Source organism: Sus scrofa, chromosome 8, assembly GCF_054392235.1.
Source record: "Sus scrofa isolate SSC_HxYL_T2T_F1_AM1 chromosome 8, Sscrofa_HxYL_maternal_Yorkshire_Landrace_v2.0, whole genome shotgun sequence".
NCBI lineage: Eukaryota > Metazoa > Chordata > Mammalia > Artiodactyla > Suidae > Sus > Sus scrofa.
In genome coordinates this window covers 10,870,485-10,892,806 of record NC_139390.1, presented here as the reverse complement: position 1 = coordinate 10,892,806, position 22,322 = coordinate 10,870,485, and the positions used below count along the sequence as shown (strand labels likewise).

Below are 22,322 nucleotides of genomic sequence, written 5' to 3'. Positions count from 1 at the left end.
TCGGCTTAAAATGGAGGGATGTGTTCCAAGGTTCTTCGCTGCACTGCTTTTCTGTGATTATTTACCCTCCTTCCCGGAACCCAAGGCCTTTCTGACACCCGTGACCCGCTACCCCCGTGTTTGAAGTACATTCCCGCTTCCTACATCCCCAGGAGACATTTTTCCCTCCTTGGAGTCGCGAGAATTCTGCCGCCCTTCCCTCTCGCCCGCCGGGGAGAAGATGCAGGGTCCCCGCCCAGCCCCCAGCCCCAGACTCTGGGCCCGCCCCGAGCCCACGGGCCGCCGTTATCCCGTTCTGCCCCCACGTTCCCGTTTTCCCCGTGGGTCCCCAGTTCTTGGAGCCCCTACTCCTGGTGCTCCCAAACGGTGGGGCCTCTGACTGGCAGCGGGGAGGTCAGCGATCGGGTCGGGGGCCGGCTCGGCACCGAGAAGGGCAGGGAGGCGCAGGGCGGCTGAGGCCCGCCGGGGCGCGAATCGCGCCGTCGCCCAGGCCCACCGAGGGGCCGGGTCGCGGCGCCCAGGCAGCGCTCTCGGGCCCACGGCGGCCATTGTGCTCGGCTGCCTCGACCTCAAGGCCTGCTGGGCGGAACTGCAAAGAAAAGAGGACAGCGCCCCTAAAACAACACCCCCTACACTCAGATGATGTATTTTATGTTGCGAAACATAACAGGGAGGCAAACAAGGAAAGGGATTGATTTGTCTCGCCAGCGCAGGATGAGGGCAAGGAAGAGAGCGGCGGTGGGAGGTGAAAGCGCGAGCAGCGTCACGTGGCGCCAGAAGGACCGCATGGCGGCGGCCGGCGCGCCCCCGCGTCCAGGCCGGCTGGGCAGCCCGGGCGCGCGCGCCGACGGGGCGGGCGCATGCGCAGGGGGGCGCGCCGCCTCTGCCCCGCGGCGAGGGTGTCTATGGAGAGGCGGCGGCCGCGGCTGCTGAAGCAGAGGCTCAGGCCGTGGCGATGGCGCCCTTCCCCGAAGAAGTGGACGTCTTCACCGCCCCACACTGGCGGATGAAGCAGCTGGTGGGGCTCTACTGCGACAAGGTAACGGTGTGCGGGGCCTCTGGCTCTGGGCAGCGCGGACCGAGGGGAGGAGCGGGCCGGATCCCTGGGCGGCCTGGCCTGCGCGGCGCCCGCAGCCCCTGGGGGCCGCGCCGCGCGAATTGCCTGCGCAGCTGTCAGCGCCGCGCTTGCTTCCCCGCACCTTCTCCGGGGGAGCCCGCGCCCCCGCCCGCCCCGCGGCCTCGGACGTGCCCTCGGGGCTCGCGGCTCGCCGCTTCCCAGCGGCGTCCTCCCGGCAGAAGGCCTGGCCTTTGGCCGCTCACGGGGCGGGCTCCCTGCACCCGCGCTGGGCCTCCCGTCCCTGCCCCTGGGGGAGAGGGGCCCCTTCGTTCCCCACCGACCTTTGGGGACCTCGGGCGGGCCACCTGCGGCGGCTCCACTCCGCTTGGCGCAGGATGTTTCTGTAGTTGCCCCCCGCCCAACCCCGGCCTGTTTGGGGGCGCCCCGAATCTCTTTCCTAACACCCATCCATCCTTCTTCTGAGCCTCTGGCCTGCTTCCCCACCCAACAGGCACCTTCTCTCAACTACCCCCTGCTCATTTTACGCCCCTCCTGGTTTGATTTGGAAGAAAATCCAGGTTTCTTGGCTTATGAACCAGAGAACCTTCACAGTTCGTTTGCGGTTATCTTTTTTTCCTTGCAACTTTTATTGTCCGGAGCATGGACTCGATGTCGATTTTGTTATTAACATAGTTATTCTCTGTTGGAATTCTTTACGTGGGCTCGACTGAAAGGGCCTCGGAACCAGTTGATTTAACTGAGAAAACGTTTTTACACTCTTAATTGGTGTAGCCTAAGCTGAAAAGCCCTTCTGTGGAGATAGTTCAGGGCCTTTTGCTAATGATTTTAAAACACTATTAAGACGCCACATTTTTGCCAACAATTTATGTTGGGGCAGCTCCACTTACCAGATATCCTGAGCACTTCGGGCAATTCTGTTTCGTGTAGAAATAAAGCAAACCAAAAAATAGTTGAAGAACTATTGCTTAAGCATAGGAATCAACTTTGATGAACTTTCAGAAATGACGTAGCATTAAGCAGAACCGCAGTTGACAGAAAAGTGTTCCTATAGCCCAGTGAGGTGGTTAGAGGATGCCCAGAGCGTTCAGTGCCAGGCCACACTTAAAAAGCCATCCTTTTCCTACCTCCATTTTGAAAATTAAAAATCCTCGCTTCAGATATAGGTTTAAATACTAGGGCAGCCCAGGACAGTGGTTCTCATCCTTCGTTGCTCTTTAGAATCACCCCAAAGCTGTTCAAAGTTCTGATGCTCAAACCACTAAAATTAGCATCGCTGAGAGTAGGACCCAGGCATCAAGTATAATGTAAAGCTCCCCAGGTGAGTCCACTATGCAGCCAAAGGGTGAGAACCGCTTATCCAGGAGAAGCATAATGAATGGGTAAGCCATTAGTTAAGCTGTGTAACTTTTTTTTTTTTTTTTGAGTCAGCTTACTGTAGTGTTTTTACCTGCTTTGACTTTTGAACTTATTCTGACAGTATCCTTTAATTACAGGAAAGATAAAAATGAGATTTTTTTCACTGTTTGAAAATTGAAAAGGAAACGTTAATGAGAAGTAGTAGGATCTGAGATCTTCTCTTTGGCTTAGACTGGGGAGAGGTCCAGGATCGGTTGAAATTGTTAGGAAATTTTATAGCCTGTGTACATTTTTCTAGGGGGTTTGTGGCTTTCATCGTATTTCCAGAGGATTGTGACTCTCGCCAAATAGTTAAGAGTCCCAACTTTATCTAGTTTACGTGCTTGAGTAACCAGCCCTATTCAGAAAATTTGAAGAAGTCAGTCACCTATTTTCTGGCATTACCTGGTGATTGGGAATGTTAGAACAAATTTTGAAAATACAGTTCTGTTTTAAAAACCAGTATCTAGTCAAATAAGATTCTTTTTAGGAGTTCCCCTCGTGGCTCAGCAGTAGCGAACCTGTCTAGTATCTATGAGGCAGCAGGTTTGATTTCTGGCCCCACTCATTGGGTTAAGGATCTGGTGTTGCTGGGAGCTGTGGTGTAGGTTGCAGATGCGGCTACTGCCCTGATTCGACCCTTTGCCTGGCAACCTCCATATGCCATGGGTATGGCCCTAAACAAAGGCCAAAAAAAAAAAAAAAATGTTCTTTCCAGTAGTTAAATGTCCTCTCTTGAAATAACTGAGAAGGAATTTTCAATTTGACATAGCATAAGTTAAAACTATAAGTAATTATGAATTAATTAGATATAGTTAATGGAATTGGTGTATATATTCATCAGAAAGATTAAAAGTCCAATTTTCTGAACTGTGGATCAGAGACCAAGGTGCTTTACGAAGAAAAACAAAACTACATAGAAATTCTCTATCTGAATTTCTTCTTGATACTAATAGTTAATAAATCGCTCCTGGGATGCCCTTTGGGAATTGGGGGGGGGGGGGGACTGAATTGTCTGAAAGGACTATTTGTTTTTATTCATTTATCATCTCAACTTTTGCCTTCACCATCTTTCGGTTGCATAGAGCAGGGACCCAAACAGCACATAGGAGAACTTTACTAAATGAGAGCTAATTTTTGTATTTAAACTAAAAACCTACAGAATGTGTAATTTCACTGTATTCTAAAATGTTGACTCTGAATGCCTGATAATTATACAGAAGTCAGTTTTATTTTGAGTAATGACTTTTCAAATACAATATATTTTTGAAGCATCCATTTATTAGCAATACTAATTATTTATGTGCTTAGACTAGTTTGCTTAGAATAATTTATTCTGAAGTTGTAGACCATTTTAAATAGTGCTGTATAATACCTAATTTAATACTTTGCACCTGGGTTTCCTTTTACATTTAGGTAAAGGTTTTTTGGTAAGGTTTTTCACTGTTGTTATCCAGACATCAGCCTTTTGAGGTGGGTAAAGGCGGAGGTATTTTTGTCTTACATCTGGGGATTTGTAGGTCTAGATTAGCTAGACCAAGTTTACAAGAGCAGCTAGTGATAAATCCAGACAGAAACCTAAGTCAGGATCATGATTTCTTTTCTTTTTTTTCTTTTTGGTCTTTTTAGAGTCACAACCGAGGCTTATGGAGGTTCCCAGGCTAGGGGGCCATTCGGAGCTTTAGCCTCTGGCCTGTACCACAGCCACAGCAATGCAGGATCCAGGCCTGGTCTGTGACCTACACCACAGCTCATGGCATTGCCGGATCCTTAACCCACTGTGCGTGGCCAGGGATGGAACCTGCAACCTCATGGTTCCTAGTGGGATTCTTTTCCGCTGCGCCACGACAGGAACTCCCAGGATCGTGATTTCTAGTTTAATTTTCTTTGAATTAAACCAGAGTAGCTTCTGAAAAAAATTTTTTGGTGACAATCTGTTATGACGTCTTTTTGCTAATTCACTGACCTTCCAAATTGGGATGATTTTAGGGAATATTCACATTGGGTCACATCCTTTTTCCAGTTTACTCCACTTCCTCAGTTTTTCCTCTAATACAGCTTAACATTAGTTCTGCCACTGAGCCCGAAGTTTCTGCTCTCAGTTGGCCCTGTAGTAGCTTGTATTGGCCCTGCCAGATGTAGTCCCTGTTCTTTAGGAGATTACAGTCTAACACTCGTGCTAGGATGGAAATCCAGATGCCATACTGGGAGCAAAGGGAGGTATACGGTCAGCTCTACATTAAAGGGTCAGGACTGGGCTTAGAGTCTCTCTGAACTGATCTCTGAAAACAAAGTGGTGGTGGTTATAAGGAAGTCATAGTGCAAAAATTTCCAGACTTAAACATAAACTAGCTGTAAAAAATTCAAGGCTTGGAGCCTTTATGGAGTACCCACATGTTTCAGGTATAAGTATTAAAATGCCATTCACTTTATCATTTTATAATGATGGGACATTTTATGACCAAAGGCATAGGGAAAAACTAAGCTGAGTAATTTAAACAGATTATTTTTGAAAAATTGAATGAGTATAGCTTTATGAAGAATTCATTCAGTTTTCATTGTTCTCTTATTTCTTGGCATACTTTTAAAGACTGTTACTGATTGGCATTGGGAAGATTGATTTATTGGAGAGAATATTGAATTGAGAGCTAAGGAGAGGAAGGAAAAAGGAATTTAATGAGTTCTTAACTACATGCTTACGTATTTCTTTTAATCTTCACAGGAGCCCTGTGAGACAAGTATTATCCCTCATTTGAAGATGAGGAAACAGACTTAGTGGTTAACTAACTTACCCAACTCACTCAACTAGTCATTAGGGGAGCCTGAATTTTAATCTTAAGGATTTTTTTCCTTTCTGAAGCCCATGTTTTTTGCTTTACCTTACTGGTTCTGCTACTTATTACTAACTGTGTAATTTTATTCTACTGTATGATTTCACCTGTGGATCATAGTTTTTTCCTGTCTGTAAGTTAGTTAGAGCAGATAAGTTTTCTTCGTTGAGTGTAAATCTTCCTTGATTAAATGAAAGCATTGTCTGGCTGACAAGAGAAAAAGTAAAAACTTATTTGGGGTAACAGTATTTGAATTTTTGTTACGCTGCTTTTCATGTATGTTTTTGAACTTGATATCTAGTCTTTGAGTGACACCCAACTAATCAGTGTGAAGCCGGCTCTAAGTATGATTTTAAGTGTCTCAGACAGAAAGTCAGTAATAAATATCAGAGATACCGTGTTACTGATTGTTACTATTTGTTGATTATGTGTATCCTATTCTACTTAGGTTCCTTGCTGAATTTGCCAGGCATAAGAGGGTGCAAACTTATAGATCACTTAACTTTTACTGTAGAGCAGTTTTTCAGAGTGTGTTCTGTGACCCATTAGTGGGTCATGGAATCAGATTTGTGGGTCAGAAATATCATTAAAAAACAAATTGGAAAAGTAAATGGTAGAGTATATCACAGGCCAGAGAGGGAAATATCATTTCCTCATATTCATTTGAAATATTTGTGATATGTATGTGTCTGGATCTTGTTCTATTTCATACTAAAGATTATGGTTTAACTTGTTTGAAAAAACTCTTCTCTAGAGCATCAGCTGCGACGCTATTGACATTTGGGCCAGGTGATTGCCGTGGGGGCTGTCCTGTGCCTTGTAGGATGTTTAGTCCATCCCTGCCATTTGCCCAGTAAGGTATCAGTAGTGCTTCTGTGATAGTGACAACTAAAAATGTCTTTAGACCTTGCTGGTTAATTCCTGGGGGACAAAATCAATCCCCTGGTAAAAACTATTGCTTTAGAGCAAGCATTTTTTTCTGACAGTTTACTCTGTTGGATCTACAAAGATAGCTTTATGGTTGGGATAGATGTCCATCTTGTGGAAAGTAAGGTTTTAGAGTCATAGAGATTTGAATCTTTGTTATCTACTAGTTGAACGGGTTTGGGCAAGTTATTTTCTCTGAGCCTCAGGTTTTTCACCTATAAAATGAGAATTATAACACCTGTTTCCTAAGATTTTTGTTAAGAATTAAATAATATCTAAAAATACTTAGTATGACCTAGCATGCCATAGGCCTCAGTATGTCCCAGATACTATTAGTGTCCAGGCTTATTTTTTTCTCAGTCAAGTCTCTATGGTTGAATAACTTTGCAGAGGCAAATAATTTTATTTTATTTATTTTTTTTACCATTAAATATTTTATATAGCATAATAAAAAGAATAACTTAACTAGTAAGAATAACAAAAATAATACACCCTCTGAAAAATAAGTAAAATATAAAGTGCATAAATTGGTTAAAAAACAGTGTAACTATATAAATATGTCCTCACAATTTGTTACATCTTATTGATTCTTCAATATAGGCATTGCACCATTCTAGGTGATGTGATAAACAAGACATTATAGACCTTACATTGTACCATGGAGAGAAATGGTTATTAATAATACAGTTGTAGAACTGTATTATTTAATTGTACAGTTTCATTATTTAATTATAATTATCATAAATTCTTTGATGGAGAGGAAATCAGAATCAGATCTAAGGAGACTTCAGCATTCCAAGAACGATGTCAAATGACCCCCTTCATGGCGGATTATGCGCTTATTTACCATGAGATAAATTTCTTCTCCAGAGATTCCTTGTTTGTGTATCAGTTGTAGATTTTTGGTTTGCAGTTATTCTGAAGTTTTGATATAAGAGTATGTATATGAGATTTTTTTAAGTTGTTGTTCTCTTAATTGCAAGTTCATCTCCAGTGTCCTGCATTTGATTCTCTTGGTTTCTGATTTTGGTGGTATAATTGTGCATGGATTATTTTGTATCTTTACTGTATATGTACCTTTATTGGTGAGTCTTGTCATTTGTGGAATTTTTGTTTCCTGTTGCTGTCTTTTCTTTTCTGCCTAGAGAAGTTCCTTTAGTATTTGTTGTAAGGCTGGTTTAGTGTTGCTGAATTCTCTTAGCTTTTGCTTATCTGTGAAGGTTTTGATTTCTCCTTCAAATCTGAATGAGAGACTTGCTGGGTAGAGTAATCTTGGTTGGAGATTTTTTCCTTTCATCACATTAAGTATATCATGCCACTCCCTTCTGGCCTGCAGAATTTCTGCTGAAAAATCTGCCGATAACCTTATTGGGGTTCCCTTGTATGTTACTTGTTTCTTTTCCCTAGCTGCTTTCAAGATTTTCTCTTTGTCTTTAATTTTGGTTAGTTTGATTAATATGTGTCTTGGTGTATTCCTCCTTGGGTTTATTTTATATGGTACTCGTTGTGCTTCCTGGATTTGAGTGAGTGGTTCCTTTTCCATGTTAGGGAAGTTTTCGGCTATTATCTCTTGGAATATTTTTTCTGTCTCCTTCCCTCTCTCTCTTCTCCTTCTGGCATCCCTATAATATGGATGTTGGTGCATTTAACGTTGTCCCAGAGTTCTCTGAGACTCTCTTCATTTGTTTTCAATCTTTTTTCTCTTTCCTGTTCCGCATCTGTAATTTCCACTAATCTGTCCTCCATCTCGCTTATTTGTTCTTCTGCCTCCTGTATTCTGCTGTTGACTGCTTCTAGTGAATTTTTTATTTCAGTTATTGTATTTTGCATCTCTTCTTGTTTAAGTTTTATATCTTGTATCTCTTTGGTCAGTGTTTCCTGTAAGTTATCCATCTTTTCCTCCAGTTTATTTCCAATGTCTTGCATCATCTTTAGCATCAACAATCTAAAGTCTTTTTCCTGGAGGCTAAGAGTCTCCTCCTTGCTTAGCTGATTTTCTGGGGTTTTTCCTTTCTCCCTCATCTGAGTTATAGTTCTCTGTCTTTTCATTTTTATAGGTTTTTGGTGTGGTGACCTTTTTACAGATAATAGAGTTGTAGCCTCTCTTACTTCTGGCGTCTGCCCCCCTTGTGCCTGAAGTCTGTGTGGGTGCTTGCTGTAGGCTTCCTGATGGGAGGGGCGGATGCCTGCCCACTGGTAGGTGGAGCTGATTCTAATCCCTCTGGTGGGTGGGGCTTTGTCTCTGGATGGGATTAGAGGCAGCTGTGTGCCTGAGGGGTCTTTAGGTAGCCTGTTTACTGAGGGGTGGGGCTGTGATTCCACCTGGATTATTGTTTGCCCTGGGGCTTCTCAGCACTGACTGACGGGTGGGGCCAGATTTTCCCAAAATGGCCACCTCCAGAGACAGGCAAGCTGCTGAATATTCCCGAGAGCTTTGCTTTCAATGTCCGTCCCTCACAACAAGCCACATTCACCCCTGTTTTCCCAGGATGTCCTCCAAGAACTGTGGTCAGGTTTGACCCAGATTCCTATGGAGACCTTGCTCTGCCCTGGGACCCAGTACACGTGAAAGTCCGTGTGCACCTTTTAAGAATGGGGTCTCCGTTTCCCCCAGTCCTCTGGAGCTCCTGTGCACAAGCTCCACTGGCCTTCAATGCCAGATGCTCCAGGGGCTCTTTCTCCCTGTGCCAGATCCCTGCACGTGAGGTTTGATGTGGGGCTCAGAACTCTCACTCCTGTAGGTGAGTCTCTGTGAACCAGTTAGTTTTCAGTCTGTGGAGCTTCCCACCCAGGAGGTATGGGGTTGTTTATATCGTGAAATCACCCATCCTACCTCTTAATGTGGCCTCCTCTTTTTGGAGGGGCAAATAATTTTAAAAATTAATTCATATGCACAGAATTTTTAAAAAGTTAAATTGTATATGCTTAGGTTATTCTTTTCACTTCTAAGTTTACTGACTTTTTTAGGTACTAGGTTAAAAACAGTTGCTCTTTTCAAGTGGAGAAAAACTAACTTGGGTAGGATAAGGACTTCTAATGATAGTTTTATTAGGGCTAAGTCTATGAAAAGCCTAAGTAGGCTTATGTGTATATAATCTTCTGTATTTTTTAATATATTAACTGATTAAATCATCACAAGAGCCTTATGAGGTAGTTAATGTTATTAGCCTTATTTTGCAGGTGAAGAAACTGAGTGAGGTACAGAGCAACTTATTGACTTGTTGGCAGAGATGGATTCACACCTAAGCAGTCTGGCTTCAGAGTCAGTACTTTTAACCACTCTGTGGGATTGACACTATAAATTAAGAGTCTTTTTGTCTGATTTGGGTCTCCATCTGTAGCATGAACCAGGTCTTTACCTTAATTTGTTATTAAATCTGAAATATTTTCTAATTGTCTATTGAGAATGTATGCAAAACTTCCTGTATGCCTTTTGAGATGTTATTTTTCAGTGAGGGCATTATTTACTTTTTTGCCATGGTTTTTGTTTTTTAAGAATCTTACAGCCATTATTAATGCTTTCATTTGATTTACCTCATATTTCTACTAAGGCTCTTTTATGTTTTTAAAAATAAAATGACACATGATAGTATTTGCTGAGGTTAGTCACTAGGGAATTTTCTTGTGATTTTTGTGTGGCATTTTTAGGATAAAATCTACAACATTGTTTTAACTAAATCTGTCTTTGTTGTTTTTGTATAGCTCAGGAGCTAAGAATGGTTTTTACATTTTTAAGTAGTTGGAAGCAAATATTTTATATGTGAAAATTATATGAAATTTAAATTTTCGTGTCCATAAATAAAATTTTATTGGAATACAGCCACACTTATTCTTACGACCACTTTTGTACTATAATAAATGAAATGAAATGACTGCTACAGACAGTATGGCTCACAAAACTTAAAATATTACTGTCTGGCCCTTTATAGAAAAAGTTGCCAAACCCTGTTCTAGATAATTTATTTATTGTGGCTACTGTTCATTGTCTTATTTCCCCTCAGTAGAAAGTAAGTTCCATAAGGGTAGAGATGTCTGCTTTTGTTTACCAAGGTATCCCAAGTATCAGAAACAGTGCCTGGCTCATAATAGCTGCTCATTAAATATTTGAATAGGGTAAAAAGAATGCATGAATTTATAAAAGTGACTAATTTTTAGAATAATTATAGCTAGTATTTATTAAGCATCAATTCATTTTATTTATTTATTTATTTATTTTTTAAACCTTTTTCTTTTTTTTTTTTTTTTTTTTTTGTCTTTTTGCTATTTCTTGGGCCGCCCCTGCAGCATATGGAGGTTCCCAGGCTATGGGTTGAATCGAGCCATAGCCACCGGCCTACGCCAGAGCCACAGCAACGCGGGATCCGAGCCGCGTCTGCAACCTACACCACAGCTCACGGCAACGCCAGATCGTTAACCCACTGAGCAAGGGCAGGGATGGAACCCGCAACCTCATGGTTCCTAGTCGGATTCGTTAACCACTGCGCCACAATGGGAACTCCTAAGCATCAATTCATTTTAATCTCACAGCATCCATGAAGTACAAGTAGTGTTAACATCAAGAAACTAAGACATTGAAGGAGAAAAGAAACTTACGCAGAATTACACAGCTAAGTAAATGGTAGAATTGGAACTGAATCCTGGAGAATCTGGCTCTAGGTCTGGTTTTCTATATATGAGTCTTAATACATAACTGCCTTTTACAGATCTTGGTTAAATCTATTCTACATAGTGTAGCAGTTTTGCCTTAAGAGTTTGTCATCTTCTCTGATGCTTTGTCATGAGTCTGCTATCCCTGCCCAGAACAGGCAATTTAAGGTGGTTTAGACTCTGTTTCATTTTAGGAAGCTAGATCAGACTTTACAAAGCAAGTCTAGGAAGTTTGGTGTTTGTAGCTTTTTCTCCATTTGCTCTCGATTGTTTTTAACCTAATTAGGTTTTCCCTCTTAAAATGAATTTTGAAACCGGAATCGACATAATAGAAGGTAGATTTAACATGTCAGTGTAGGTAATGGAAGGTCTAAATATTACTTTGAGGAGTTCCCGTCGTGGCGCAGTGGTTAACGACTCCGACTAGGAACCTTGAGGTTGTGGGTTTGATCCCTGGCCTTGCTCAGTGGGTTGGGGACCCGGCATTGCTGTGAGCTGTGGTGTAGGTTGTAAACGTGGCTTGGATCCCGCGTTGCTGTGGCTCCGGCGTAGGCCGGTGGCTACAGCTCCTATGAGACCCCTAGCCTGGGAACCTCCATATGCTTCAGGAGTAGCCCTAGAAAAGGCAAAAAGACCAAAAAAAAAAAAAAAAAAATTACTTTGAACCTCAGCTTGAATCAAGTTTCTTGATGATATATATGCTTTAAACATGAGAATTTAACTTGGCATGAAATGTAAAAAAATAAAATTACATCAGAATAGTCATTTTCTCTTGTTGAATAGTAGAATTAAATAAAATGACAGTGTATGTATTTCTTTATATTTTCATTGATTTTTATCTTTCCTTCAAGTGTATTTACTTTCTCATGCTCTGATGTGCTAGGTTTTCACAATGTACTGTTCAGTGCCTGCTCTCCAGAAAAGTACGTGATTCCTTACATAAATAAATGTTCATCTTGGTTTTCTTAAAAAAAAAAAAGTTCCCCTAAAATTATCTAATAATGTTCTGTTCTTTTTCTTCTTCTTCTTCTTCTTCTTTTTTTTTTTGGCTGCACCCGTGGCATATGGAAATTCCCAGGTTAGGGATTAAATCCAAGCAGCTATGCGACAGCTCTGGCACCACTGGATCCTTAACCCACTGTGCCAAGGCTGGCGATCGAACCTGTGCCATCGCACAGACAACACCGGATTCTTAATCCCCTGTGCCACAGTGGGAACTCCTCCAATAATGTTCTAATAGCTCAATATAATTATTTTTCTGAACAGATCAGACTCATCTAGATATTAAAGATTAAACAATTATAATAAAAAGTTTTGATTTTTTCACATTGTAAGAGTAATATAATAGCATAAAGACCATTATGAACAAAGAAAAAAGTGTGTCACATTATCCTGACACAGCTCTTTTAATGTTTACATGTAACTCTATGGATTGTCTGTATTTAGTATATGTATAGAGTAATGGGATTTTAGGTTTCAAGGAAATATGGTTAATTCCGTTTATTTAAAGAAACTGTTTTGTTGGTGCATACATCCTTCAGAATTCAAACTAACGTCTTCCTGGCGTAGGGCGCTTTTTATTGTACCATTATAACTTATTAATTTATGAATATCCTTTCCTACTTTAACACAGTGTAGGGGAGGTATTTTGGTGGGTCCAAAACCGAATAGGAATGCATTTGAATATTTTTTCTTCGTGCATATTTGCATGTATTTATTATGCCTTTCTTTTACAATTTTTGTTCAGCTTTCTAAAACCAACTTTTCCAACAACAACGATTTCCGTGCTCTTCTGCAGTCTCTGTATGCTACTTTTAAGGAGTTCAAAATGCACGAGCAGATAGAAAATGAGTACATTATTGGTTTGCTTCAACAACGCAGCCAGACGATTTATAATGTACACTCTGACAATAAACTCTCTGAGATGCTCAGCCTCTTTGAAAAGGGTCTCAAGAATGTTAAGGTGAGTTGCAAAAATGGATATTTATTACAACTTAGGCCATCTTCCCATATGTCCTTGGTAAGACTTTTTAGCATTTTATAGAAAATGATGTTATGTTAAGGAAATAAAAATGACTCTGTCATTTGTTAAAGGCAGTAAGGAAGCATTTCTTCAAGGGGTTTTTGCGATGGGGTTTTGCAGAATGGGAGAGAGCTTGGGCTGAACTCTGAGTATAACAAGGACAAGTGGGATTTATCGCCAGGGAACAGGGTGAGGGTCAGGAAAATTACTGGGAGGAGACATCAAGGCTGGGAGATTCTTGCTGAAGGCAGACCAAGGGGGTAAGATATTGCTGGTGGGTGGATACTGAGGGTTATCAAATGCCAAGGGTGGCTGGTAGACTAATTTAGGATGATTTTTGCTAAAACTGGACTAAATGGCCAGGGATAGAGCTCAAGGTCAGGGCCTAGTTAAGAAGACTCAGTGGATCGAACTCAGGTTTGGTGAGAATCTTTGTCAGTTACCTCTTTATCACTGTTATGTAAAATTTTATCATGAGTGTTGTTCACCAAATCTTAAAGGTGTTTTTGTAAGTTGAAATTTTAATTACTGTAAAAATTTTACTTTCTGGTAACATTTGCTGAACTCTTTTTGTTTGTTTATTTACTTATTTATTTATTTTGTTGCTGAACTCTTAAAGCTGTAATAAATGCAGTTATTGGTGACTGAAGGTAAAATTGTTACCAGAATGAACAGGGCCATAAGGGTGATTACAAAGAAAATATATATACATATATATATATGTATGTACATTTTCATCTTTTCAAGGGCCACACCCGCGGCATCTGGAGGTTCCCAGGCTAGGGGTCTAATTGGAGCTGTAGCCGCCGGCCTTCGCCAGAGCCACAGCAACGCCAGATCTAAGCCACATCTGCGACCTACACCACAGCTCACGGCAATGTCAGATCCTTAACCCACTGAGCAAGGCCAGGGATCCAACCCGCAACCTCATGGTTCCTAGTTGGATTTGTTAACCACTGAGCCACAACGAGAACTCCTACAAAGAATAATTTTTAATTGAATAACATAATTAAAGATATTTTGGGGGTGTAGTTTAGGATAATGATATAGATAAATTTTCCTATAATAGATTTTGTAGGATATTTGAATCTTGATCTTCATTCATTTCTCTTCTAGTTTGGTGAAGCATAGTCTTTTAAGTTACAGCTCTGTCAAACCACCCTGCACCTTTCATTAGTAGATTTATGTTCTAGAAAGACTGTTCTACAGTGGGGAATAGGATAGTTTGAAGGGAAAGAAAAGACTCAAGCAGTAAGACTGTTATTAAAAAAATTATTGTAATGGTCTCTGGAAGACTACGTGGTGGCTACTGGGTGGGGAGGTGAGAGATTGGATAGGGATAGGGTACTGGCGGGGAAGATGGTATAGAGAGATTTGTTTTTTATTGACTACTGCTTTGTACTCTTTGAATTTTATATCCTGTTTATGTATTACCTTTTCAATAAAATGATTAAGATCTAAAGTGGTGACTAGTGGAGATAGGAGGGGACAGACTTGAGAATACTGTAGGATATACAGTGGACAGAAGGTAGTACTTGCATATAAATGGAGGAGGAAAGGAGAAAGAGAAAGGAAATAACAAGAATTTAGCCTGACTTTCTAGGAAATATAGAACAGGTTTGGAAAGTAAAAAGATCCATTATGGTGGGTTTGAACTGCTTGTACAGTCCAGTTGGGCATTTATTAATAGGGGGAGGCATTAGTTGGGTTTCAAGGTTGGAAGAGTAATGTGGTTTAGAAAAGCAAATTTGGTAATTATTAGCACGTAAGTGGAAATGGAATTCGCTAGGGTGTGCTTAGGGAAAATGTGTAAAATACTAAGAGAAAAGGACATTGGGTAGATTATTGGGAGGCAGTTGAATAAATTAGTTCAAAAAGGAGGAGACTAGAGAGAACTTAACAGGGATAAAATATTCCCACCTTTTAAAAGTTTTATTGTTTTATAAATTTTCCACACGTATTAAGTTGAGAGGGCTGATACAGAAGTGATGGATAAGTTACAGGAAGATGTGAACTTTTTAGCTGTTGTCCGAGATTAGAGTAATTTACTTCAAGGGGTAGAGAGCTCCTTGCTTTTGGAAGTGTGTATGGCCTTCTGCAGGGTAATGGAACCAGTGTTCTGAATTGTTTCGTGGAGGATACCCTAGATAACCTTCAAGGGATTCTGTAATGATAAGAGTCCAGTGGGCCCTAGTGAGCTCAGAGATATATCAGGAACACTGACACTTAAGAGCTCGTGTAAATATATGCATTAGAAGTCAGTAGAAGTTTTGAGCAAAAACTTGTTACTTTTGGACTTCTTATGAAATTTTTTTTTTTTATTTTATTGTATATATATATTTTTGTCTTTTCTGGGGCCACACACGCAGCATATGGAGGTTCCCAGGCTAGGGGTCTGATTGGAGCTGTACCACCAGCCTTCGCCAGAGCCACAGCAACGCAGGATCTGAGCCGCATCTGCGACCTACACCACAGCTCCTGGGAACGCTGGATCCTTAACCCACTGAATGAGGCCTGGGATTGAACCTGCAACTTCATTGTTCCTAGTCAGATTCATTAACCACCAAGCCATGATGGGAACTCCTGAAATTTTTAAAAAGACGTATGAGATCACATTACTAAAAAGAATTCAGGGTTCCTTTAGGAGATGTCTTAAGGACATCTTTTATCCTTGGAACAGTACAGAGACCACTTTGCTATTTGTTAATCTGAGTTTTTTTCCTGAAGTTTCATGTTACATTTCAAGCTGACTTCCTAGAATCAGCTACAGTATAAATACTGAAGCAAAATTTTTATAGAATACAATTTTTTTGGATTTGTTCTAGAATGAATATGAGCAGTTAAATTATGCAAAACAGCTGAAAGAGAGATTGGAGGCTTTTACAAGAGATTTTCTTCCTCACATGAAAGAGGAGGAGGAGGTAAGTGTAATTTTTCCTCCCCGTGGTTGTGACTTATAAAATTAAAAAAAATGTTATTTTGCCTTTGATTCTTCAAAATAATGCATAGAAAGTTGAATCACTAGCAGGTGAAGAAAATTCTAGATGAATTTCTAGCAAGTGAAGAAAAACCCGAGGGAGAACATGAATTTTGTTTCCTTAGAGTTTGTTGCTTTTCATTGAATGAGTGGTTGAATTCATTTACTCAACAAATATTTATTGTCATATTATGTGGATGGCATATGTTGAATATTAACTTTTTATGCCACCTAAGTCTTCTCTGAACCTTAAACTTTTTAAGTTTTTTGTATTTGCATACTAAGTTTAAAGAATTTTTAGCATTCTTTTCTTAGTCATGGATTTTAGTAATTAAATGGTGGTGGTAAACTTACCAGTCTTATGCCTAGGGCACATGTATTAGGATGTCATTGAATGGATGAGCAAGACATTTCCTCTTCTTTCTCTAAAGTGGGATGAGAAAGGGTAATGAATGGAGAACATGTCTTATGAGGAACTAGATTCCTGTTCACCTGTAAATCAGTTGTAGTCGTTTTCACTCTAATAAGGCTTTAACTTAGATGGGCTATTGTAAAAAAAAAATCTGTTTTTAAGCCCTTTCCAGACCAGTTAAATTGGGTGGGAGGCAGTGACATGGGTGTGTTTTAAAGGCTCCTCAATTCATTGTAATATGTAAATATGCAACCAGCATCGAAACCGCTGAGCCACTAGAGCTGTGTTTCTTAACCTGTGATGCACATCAAAATTAGCGGTGGAACAACAACAACAAAAAGCTCTTAGCTCCACCTCTAAAGATTCTAATTCTGTCACTTGGAGATTGGGATTAAACATCTGTTCAAAGAAGAAATCTAACTAGATAACACTGAATAGTTGAGGGTCTTAGTAGAGCTCTGACTTTTAAGGTCTAGTACGTACACTGGGTACCGTTCTCATATGATTTATTAGAGGCCCTGTTTGGGTAGAGGTCAGTTGCCGTAGTAGCAGAAGGTAGTTAAATGACTTAAATGTCTCATCGTAAGAAAGTGATTAAGAGTGTATAGCAAGGTCTGTATAGGAAGACCTTCTGGTTCAGTTGCTTTTAAATTGTTTAGGGATTGACTGAAAGAAGGCTCTCTTTGCAATTTTGGGGTAAGCCAACTTGGTAACAACTGAATTTTTATGTCTTCCAAATACGTGATCATGATACTACATTTGAGCCATTAATAATTTAAAAGATGTAGACTAAAACAAAACGAACTTAGTGTATTTTCTTATGAGTATTTTGTTTAATCTAGGTTTTTCAGCCCATGTTAATGGAATATTTTACTTATGAAGAGCTTAAGGATATTAAAAAGAAAGTGATTGCACAGCATTGCTCTCAGAAGGATACTGCAGAGCTCCTCAGAGGTCTCAGCCTGTGGAATCAAGCGGAGGAACGACAGAAGTTTTTCAAATACTCTGTGGATGAAAAATCAGATAAAGGTGAGATTCATATATTTAGATAGTCAGAAATTTATTTGTTCCCAGGCCTTTTATTTCTTCTTGATACGAACTTTAGATTTTGTTTGAGGAATAATCTTAAACCATTCGTTTTCAGGAATAGTAAGTTTCATTGAGGACCGTAGTTTCTAGCTTAGATTTCGGTGTTGTCTGTGGTAATTTAATAGTTTATATACTTAGACCATGTGCAATATAGTGTTTCTTAAAGGAGTTTATATTTACATAGTAATTTTGATAAGCAATAATAACACTTTCAATATTATTATTTAAGTATCTGAATATGTAATAATAATTATTAGTATTATTTTGGCCAATCAAAATTATTGAAAAGTACTGTATACAGAGCACTTTTGCAGTGTCGTCTAATCTTCTGAGCTCCACTGACCATAGTGGCAGTTTTTATCCTTCCTCGTTTTTTTAATCAATTTTCAAAATCATTTAATGCTTTAAATCAACTATACTCTAATAAAATTAAATTTTATTTATTTATTTTTTGTCCTTTTTTTTTTTTTTTTTTGCCTTTTCTAGGGCCACTCCCTTGGCCTATGGAGGTTCCCAGGCTAGGGGACTAATCAGAGCTGTAGCTACCGGCCTACGCCAGAGCCACAGCAACATGGGATCCAAGCCAATCTGCGACCTACACCACAGCTCACAGCAACGCTTGGATCCTTAACCCGCTGAGCAAGGCCAGGGATCGAACCTGCAACGTCATAGTCCCTAGTCGGATTCGTTAACCACTGAGCCACGGTGGGAACTCCAAAATTAAATTTTAAAAAAAAGCATTTAATAATGCTTATAGTTTTTTCTCCCTTCTTTCTTATTCTCTTAGCTTGTATGCAGGAATATACAGGAGAATGAATAAGGGAGGCATAATTTCTCTTTGTACAGTCACTGAGAAAAAAAATGCCAAATGCAATATGCCTGCTTTTTTTCTTAACAGACTACTTCCTCATTTTTATTCTTTATTTTCTTCTATAGCTTTGCCTTTTAAAACATTGTTAAATGAAATTACTGGCATCCTTAGGCTAGTAAGAATTTTTTTTTGCTTTTGCTAGATGAGCAATAGCAATGAAATTCCTGTTAAAATTGCTCGAAAGTCTTTGAAATTAGTCCTTTTCTCTTTTATTTAACAAATTAGGTGAGCTGCATGTTGAAACAAAACTTTTTATAGGTTAAGATGTAATTAAACCCATAAAGCTTGTGTGCATCACTCTGAAATGCAGACACCAAGTCATGACCTGTTGTGTCTGGTTTAATTGTAATTATAACATGGGATTTAAAAGCATCACACTTATTACATTGAATTTTCCCACTCCTTCAAAGTAAATTATATAGCTGTATTATATTTAAAACATTTGCCATTTGAAAAAGGTTAGGTTAAAGTATTTTGATCATAGAATTTCTATATTTAAGTTGCTTTGTGAAGACAAATCTGATATATAAGGTACTGAAATTCTTTTTAGTACTTTAATGACAAAATTTTTATATTGTATATTTTTTATTGTACACCAAAGGAAAACTAAAATAATACATTATGGGAGATTGGATAGCCAATGATTTTTTTCTATAATAGTTGCTGACAGAAGATTCCTGATAAATGTATACCAAGCATTAGAAATATTTATTTTGTATTGTGTCAACTGACTGATAAATAAGATAAGTAGGTTAAGGCACCTAAAGGTTAAAGAGGTCAGATTTCACCTATCTCATACATGAGATGTGAAAATTAAGAGGGAACCCAAGGAAGATACTGACAGGAGTTGTAATGCATGAATGAATGGAAAATGTTGTGAAATTTATGTGTGTCATTAAAAACACTGTGGAGATCTCATGATCTTGGCCGACTCTGCACTTGCTGACTTGAAGCTGTATAACCTGTTAGGTTCCTTTTTCAAATGATGCTGCTTATGCTACAAAGTGAGTATTGTTTTTTTTCTGTGATGCCTTTGTAAGAGGAAGTCAATTCTGCGTTCATTATTGTAGCTCCCACTGATGAAGTACGATTTAGGCTATGGTAGCTTAAACCTACAGGTTCTTAAGTTTAACATGTCCACGTTACCTTTAATCCATATTATTTCTTTTTCACGTCTTGCAAGCAGGAAGGAGTGGACCTTAGGCACTGGATTTTATTTATAGAAGTGTGATTGTAATTTCTGCTGCATTTGCTCTTACAGACTTTAATGTTAAAGTTTTTCTCTTTTATTTCAGAAGCGGAAGTGTCAGAACAATCCACGGGTATAACCCATCTTCCTCCTGAGGTAATGCTGTCAATTTTCAGTTATCTTAATCCTCAAGAATTATGTCGATGCAGTCAAGTAAGCACTAAATGGTCTCAGCTGGCAAAAACGGGATCGCTTTGGAAACATCTTTATCCTGTTCATTGGGCCAGAGGTAGGTAAATGGGATGCTTAGTGTGTTTTAAAAATACATTAATCTATTTTTTTTTTTTTTTTAGGTGAATGTGTATAGACATTAATAAACAAAGCCAGGGAGGGAAACTGCGAGGTTGACCGAAAAACAGCCTAGTCAGATTACGTTTTGTATACATTTTTAAAAATCTAGCAGTGCTCAAGTATTCATGAGTGAATTACGTGATGTGTGTAATTTTCTTTAAAATAATTAGGAAAAAATAATGGGGGGAAGGAAGGAAAAATAATTGGCAAAATGTTAATAATTTTTGAAGATAGTTGAGTACCTGGGTTTTCATTATGCCACTGGTTTAATGCTACTTATTCCTATTTTTGACTGTGTCTGCAATTTTCCATAACAAAAAGTTAAAAATAAAATTAATACATTGTTAGAAAAACTTTAAATAATTAGGTATTTCAAAAATACAGAATAAATTCTATAAAATTTAAAGATGAGGTACCATTATACTTCCCTTTTGATAGTGGCTCGAAATAACTGAATCTGTTTTTGTCTTTAGCATATTTTTTTTGTGATCAGTAAGGCCTCATTCTATAAATTACAATTTCATATTAGTTAATTTCATTGTGGTAAGTTAGTTCTACATGTGAACAATTACAGAAAATTTTCTTTTCATGAGCATATAATGCAGTCATGGGATAAATGCAACTAATGTGGCATATATTCTTCTGTCACTGAATTAAAACAGTTTTTCTAGGTGAGTATTTGCCTCAAAATTTCAGTAATTTTTTTAAGTTTTCTATAATTTGTCACTTTGACGTGGAAATGCATATTTCTTACATAAACTGAGTCTGATTTAAAAAGTTTTATTTTTTTATATCAATATGTAACACTTTTAAAATAAGCTTTTGTTAGATAGTTAATATTTTTTCATGAAGCTGTTTGGAGTATTGGGTAAATTTATATGATCTAAATGATTAGAATTATTATTTTTATGGGGAATAATTTTTCCTATCATAGCATAATACTGTATTAAGTGAAAAGTCAAATAAGGCAAGTATGGATATATCATATATTTTCAAGCTGTATTTTTGATTATGAAGAATTACTTACTAGGAAGTAATACATAGTTTGGTACTGTTTGATGTAAAGGTCACATACGCTAATTCTATGCTAGATTTTTATGAAGTTAACCAAATCTTAAAATATGCTGCTTTTTTTCTCTTTTTAATATGCCTAAACAAAAAGTCCCAATAAAAATGGATTTAATTTATTTATGGTGTTTGCTTTCACTGGTTCTTGATCACAGTTGATTGAACCCTGGATATTTTAAAATGTCTGTGGAGGTATTTCTGTTTGTCCCATCTTGGCATCCAGTGGGTGGAGGCCAGGGTTACTGCTGAACACCTTGCAGTGCACAGAACAGCCTTCCACAGCAAAGAATTACCCAGCCTGGAATATCCGTGGTGTTAAGGCTGAGGAACTTTCCTCAGTTAGATGTAATGTTAGGAATTCAGTGAATTAATTCTACATTGTTTCTTATTTCAGTCATGTCATTTATTGCAGTGTATTTGCAAGGGATTTTAAATTTATTGTTTAGCTTTACCTTAAGCTTTCTCTCGACTTCTGTTCCCACCTACTTCTGAAATGCTGACTAATTCACTACTGAGCAGAAAGTCTTGCTTCCTTTTGTTTATTAGATATTGTCGTAATGGGGGTATTGCTGGAGCCAGTGTGAAGCCACAGTAGGGGAAAAAGGTTAGGTTGTTTTCAGTGATTTCTAAAATTGCATGTTAAGACTATTGATAATTATTTGTCATAGTTCTTGTGGTTTTGGCTGAAATTGAATTCTGTGCTTTAAGTGTAAGTTTTTTAAACCACAATTGACTGTTTCTGACAATAGCTGGCCCTTTGCCTTGGGCTCATGTATTTTTTTGTGTGGAGAGAGTTTTGTTATAAATAGGTTATTATTATTATTATTTTTTAATGGTAGCAAGTCTCATCTTATTATATTCCTTTTGTTGATTTGTTGAGTAGGTGATTGGTATAGTGGTCCTGCCACTGAACTCGATACTGAACCTGATGAGGAATGGGTAAAAAATAGAAAAGATGAAAGTCGTGCTTTTCAGGAGTGGGATGAAGATGCTGACATAGATGAATCTGGTAAGCTGTGTTTGACATTAAAATTGCTACATGGTGCTTTAATAATTAGTGTTACATTTAACAAGTACTTAGATTAGGATTTATGTATTTTGTGTTTTCTAAAAAGTGTTTTTAAGACTATTTTTAAGCTTTGAAGAAATAATAATCATATTTAAAATTCTGTTTAATTTTTAAGTGCATATAGGCTGTTTCACATGTTTTTATATTTATTTAAACACTTAAAAATTAGAAAATAATGGCTGTTTTCCTTATTGAAAAGATGTTCCTTTGTTATAGTGCTGTGCAGTTTAGAGCATGTCATTTGATCAGTTTGGTAGTACTTGTCGAGTCTTCTGCGGCTCAGCAGAAGGAGCCTGAAGCTGCTGAGCATATTTATTCATTTGTCATGTCACTTGCCTCACATGGCGGTAGAATTGAGAAGTAATGTGTATATAAACAGTCTTTGTTAATGGTTT

General features: G+C 38.7%; 1 protein-coding gene across 1 annotated transcript in view; it reads left to right on the top strand.

The window, feature by feature from the left end:
- Positions 1–892: 892 nt before the first annotated feature.
- Positions 893–22,322, top strand: part of FBXL5 (F-box and leucine rich repeat protein 5) — a 45,775-nt gene continuing 24,345 nt past the window's right edge. Inside the window, exons 1-6 of the mRNA XM_013978532.3 lie at positions 893–1,039; positions 12,626–12,841; positions 15,727–15,822; positions 17,133–17,319; positions 19,546–19,728; positions 21,742–21,867. Of these exons, the coding sequence (XP_013833986.1) occupies positions 956–1,039; positions 12,626–12,841; positions 15,727–15,822; positions 17,133–17,319; positions 19,546–19,728; positions 21,742–21,867 (892 nt within the window). The 5' untranslated portion in view covers positions 893–955. The remainder of the gene's footprint in view (positions 1,040–12,625; positions 12,842–15,726; positions 15,823–17,132; positions 17,320–19,545; positions 19,729–21,741; positions 21,868–22,322) is intronic.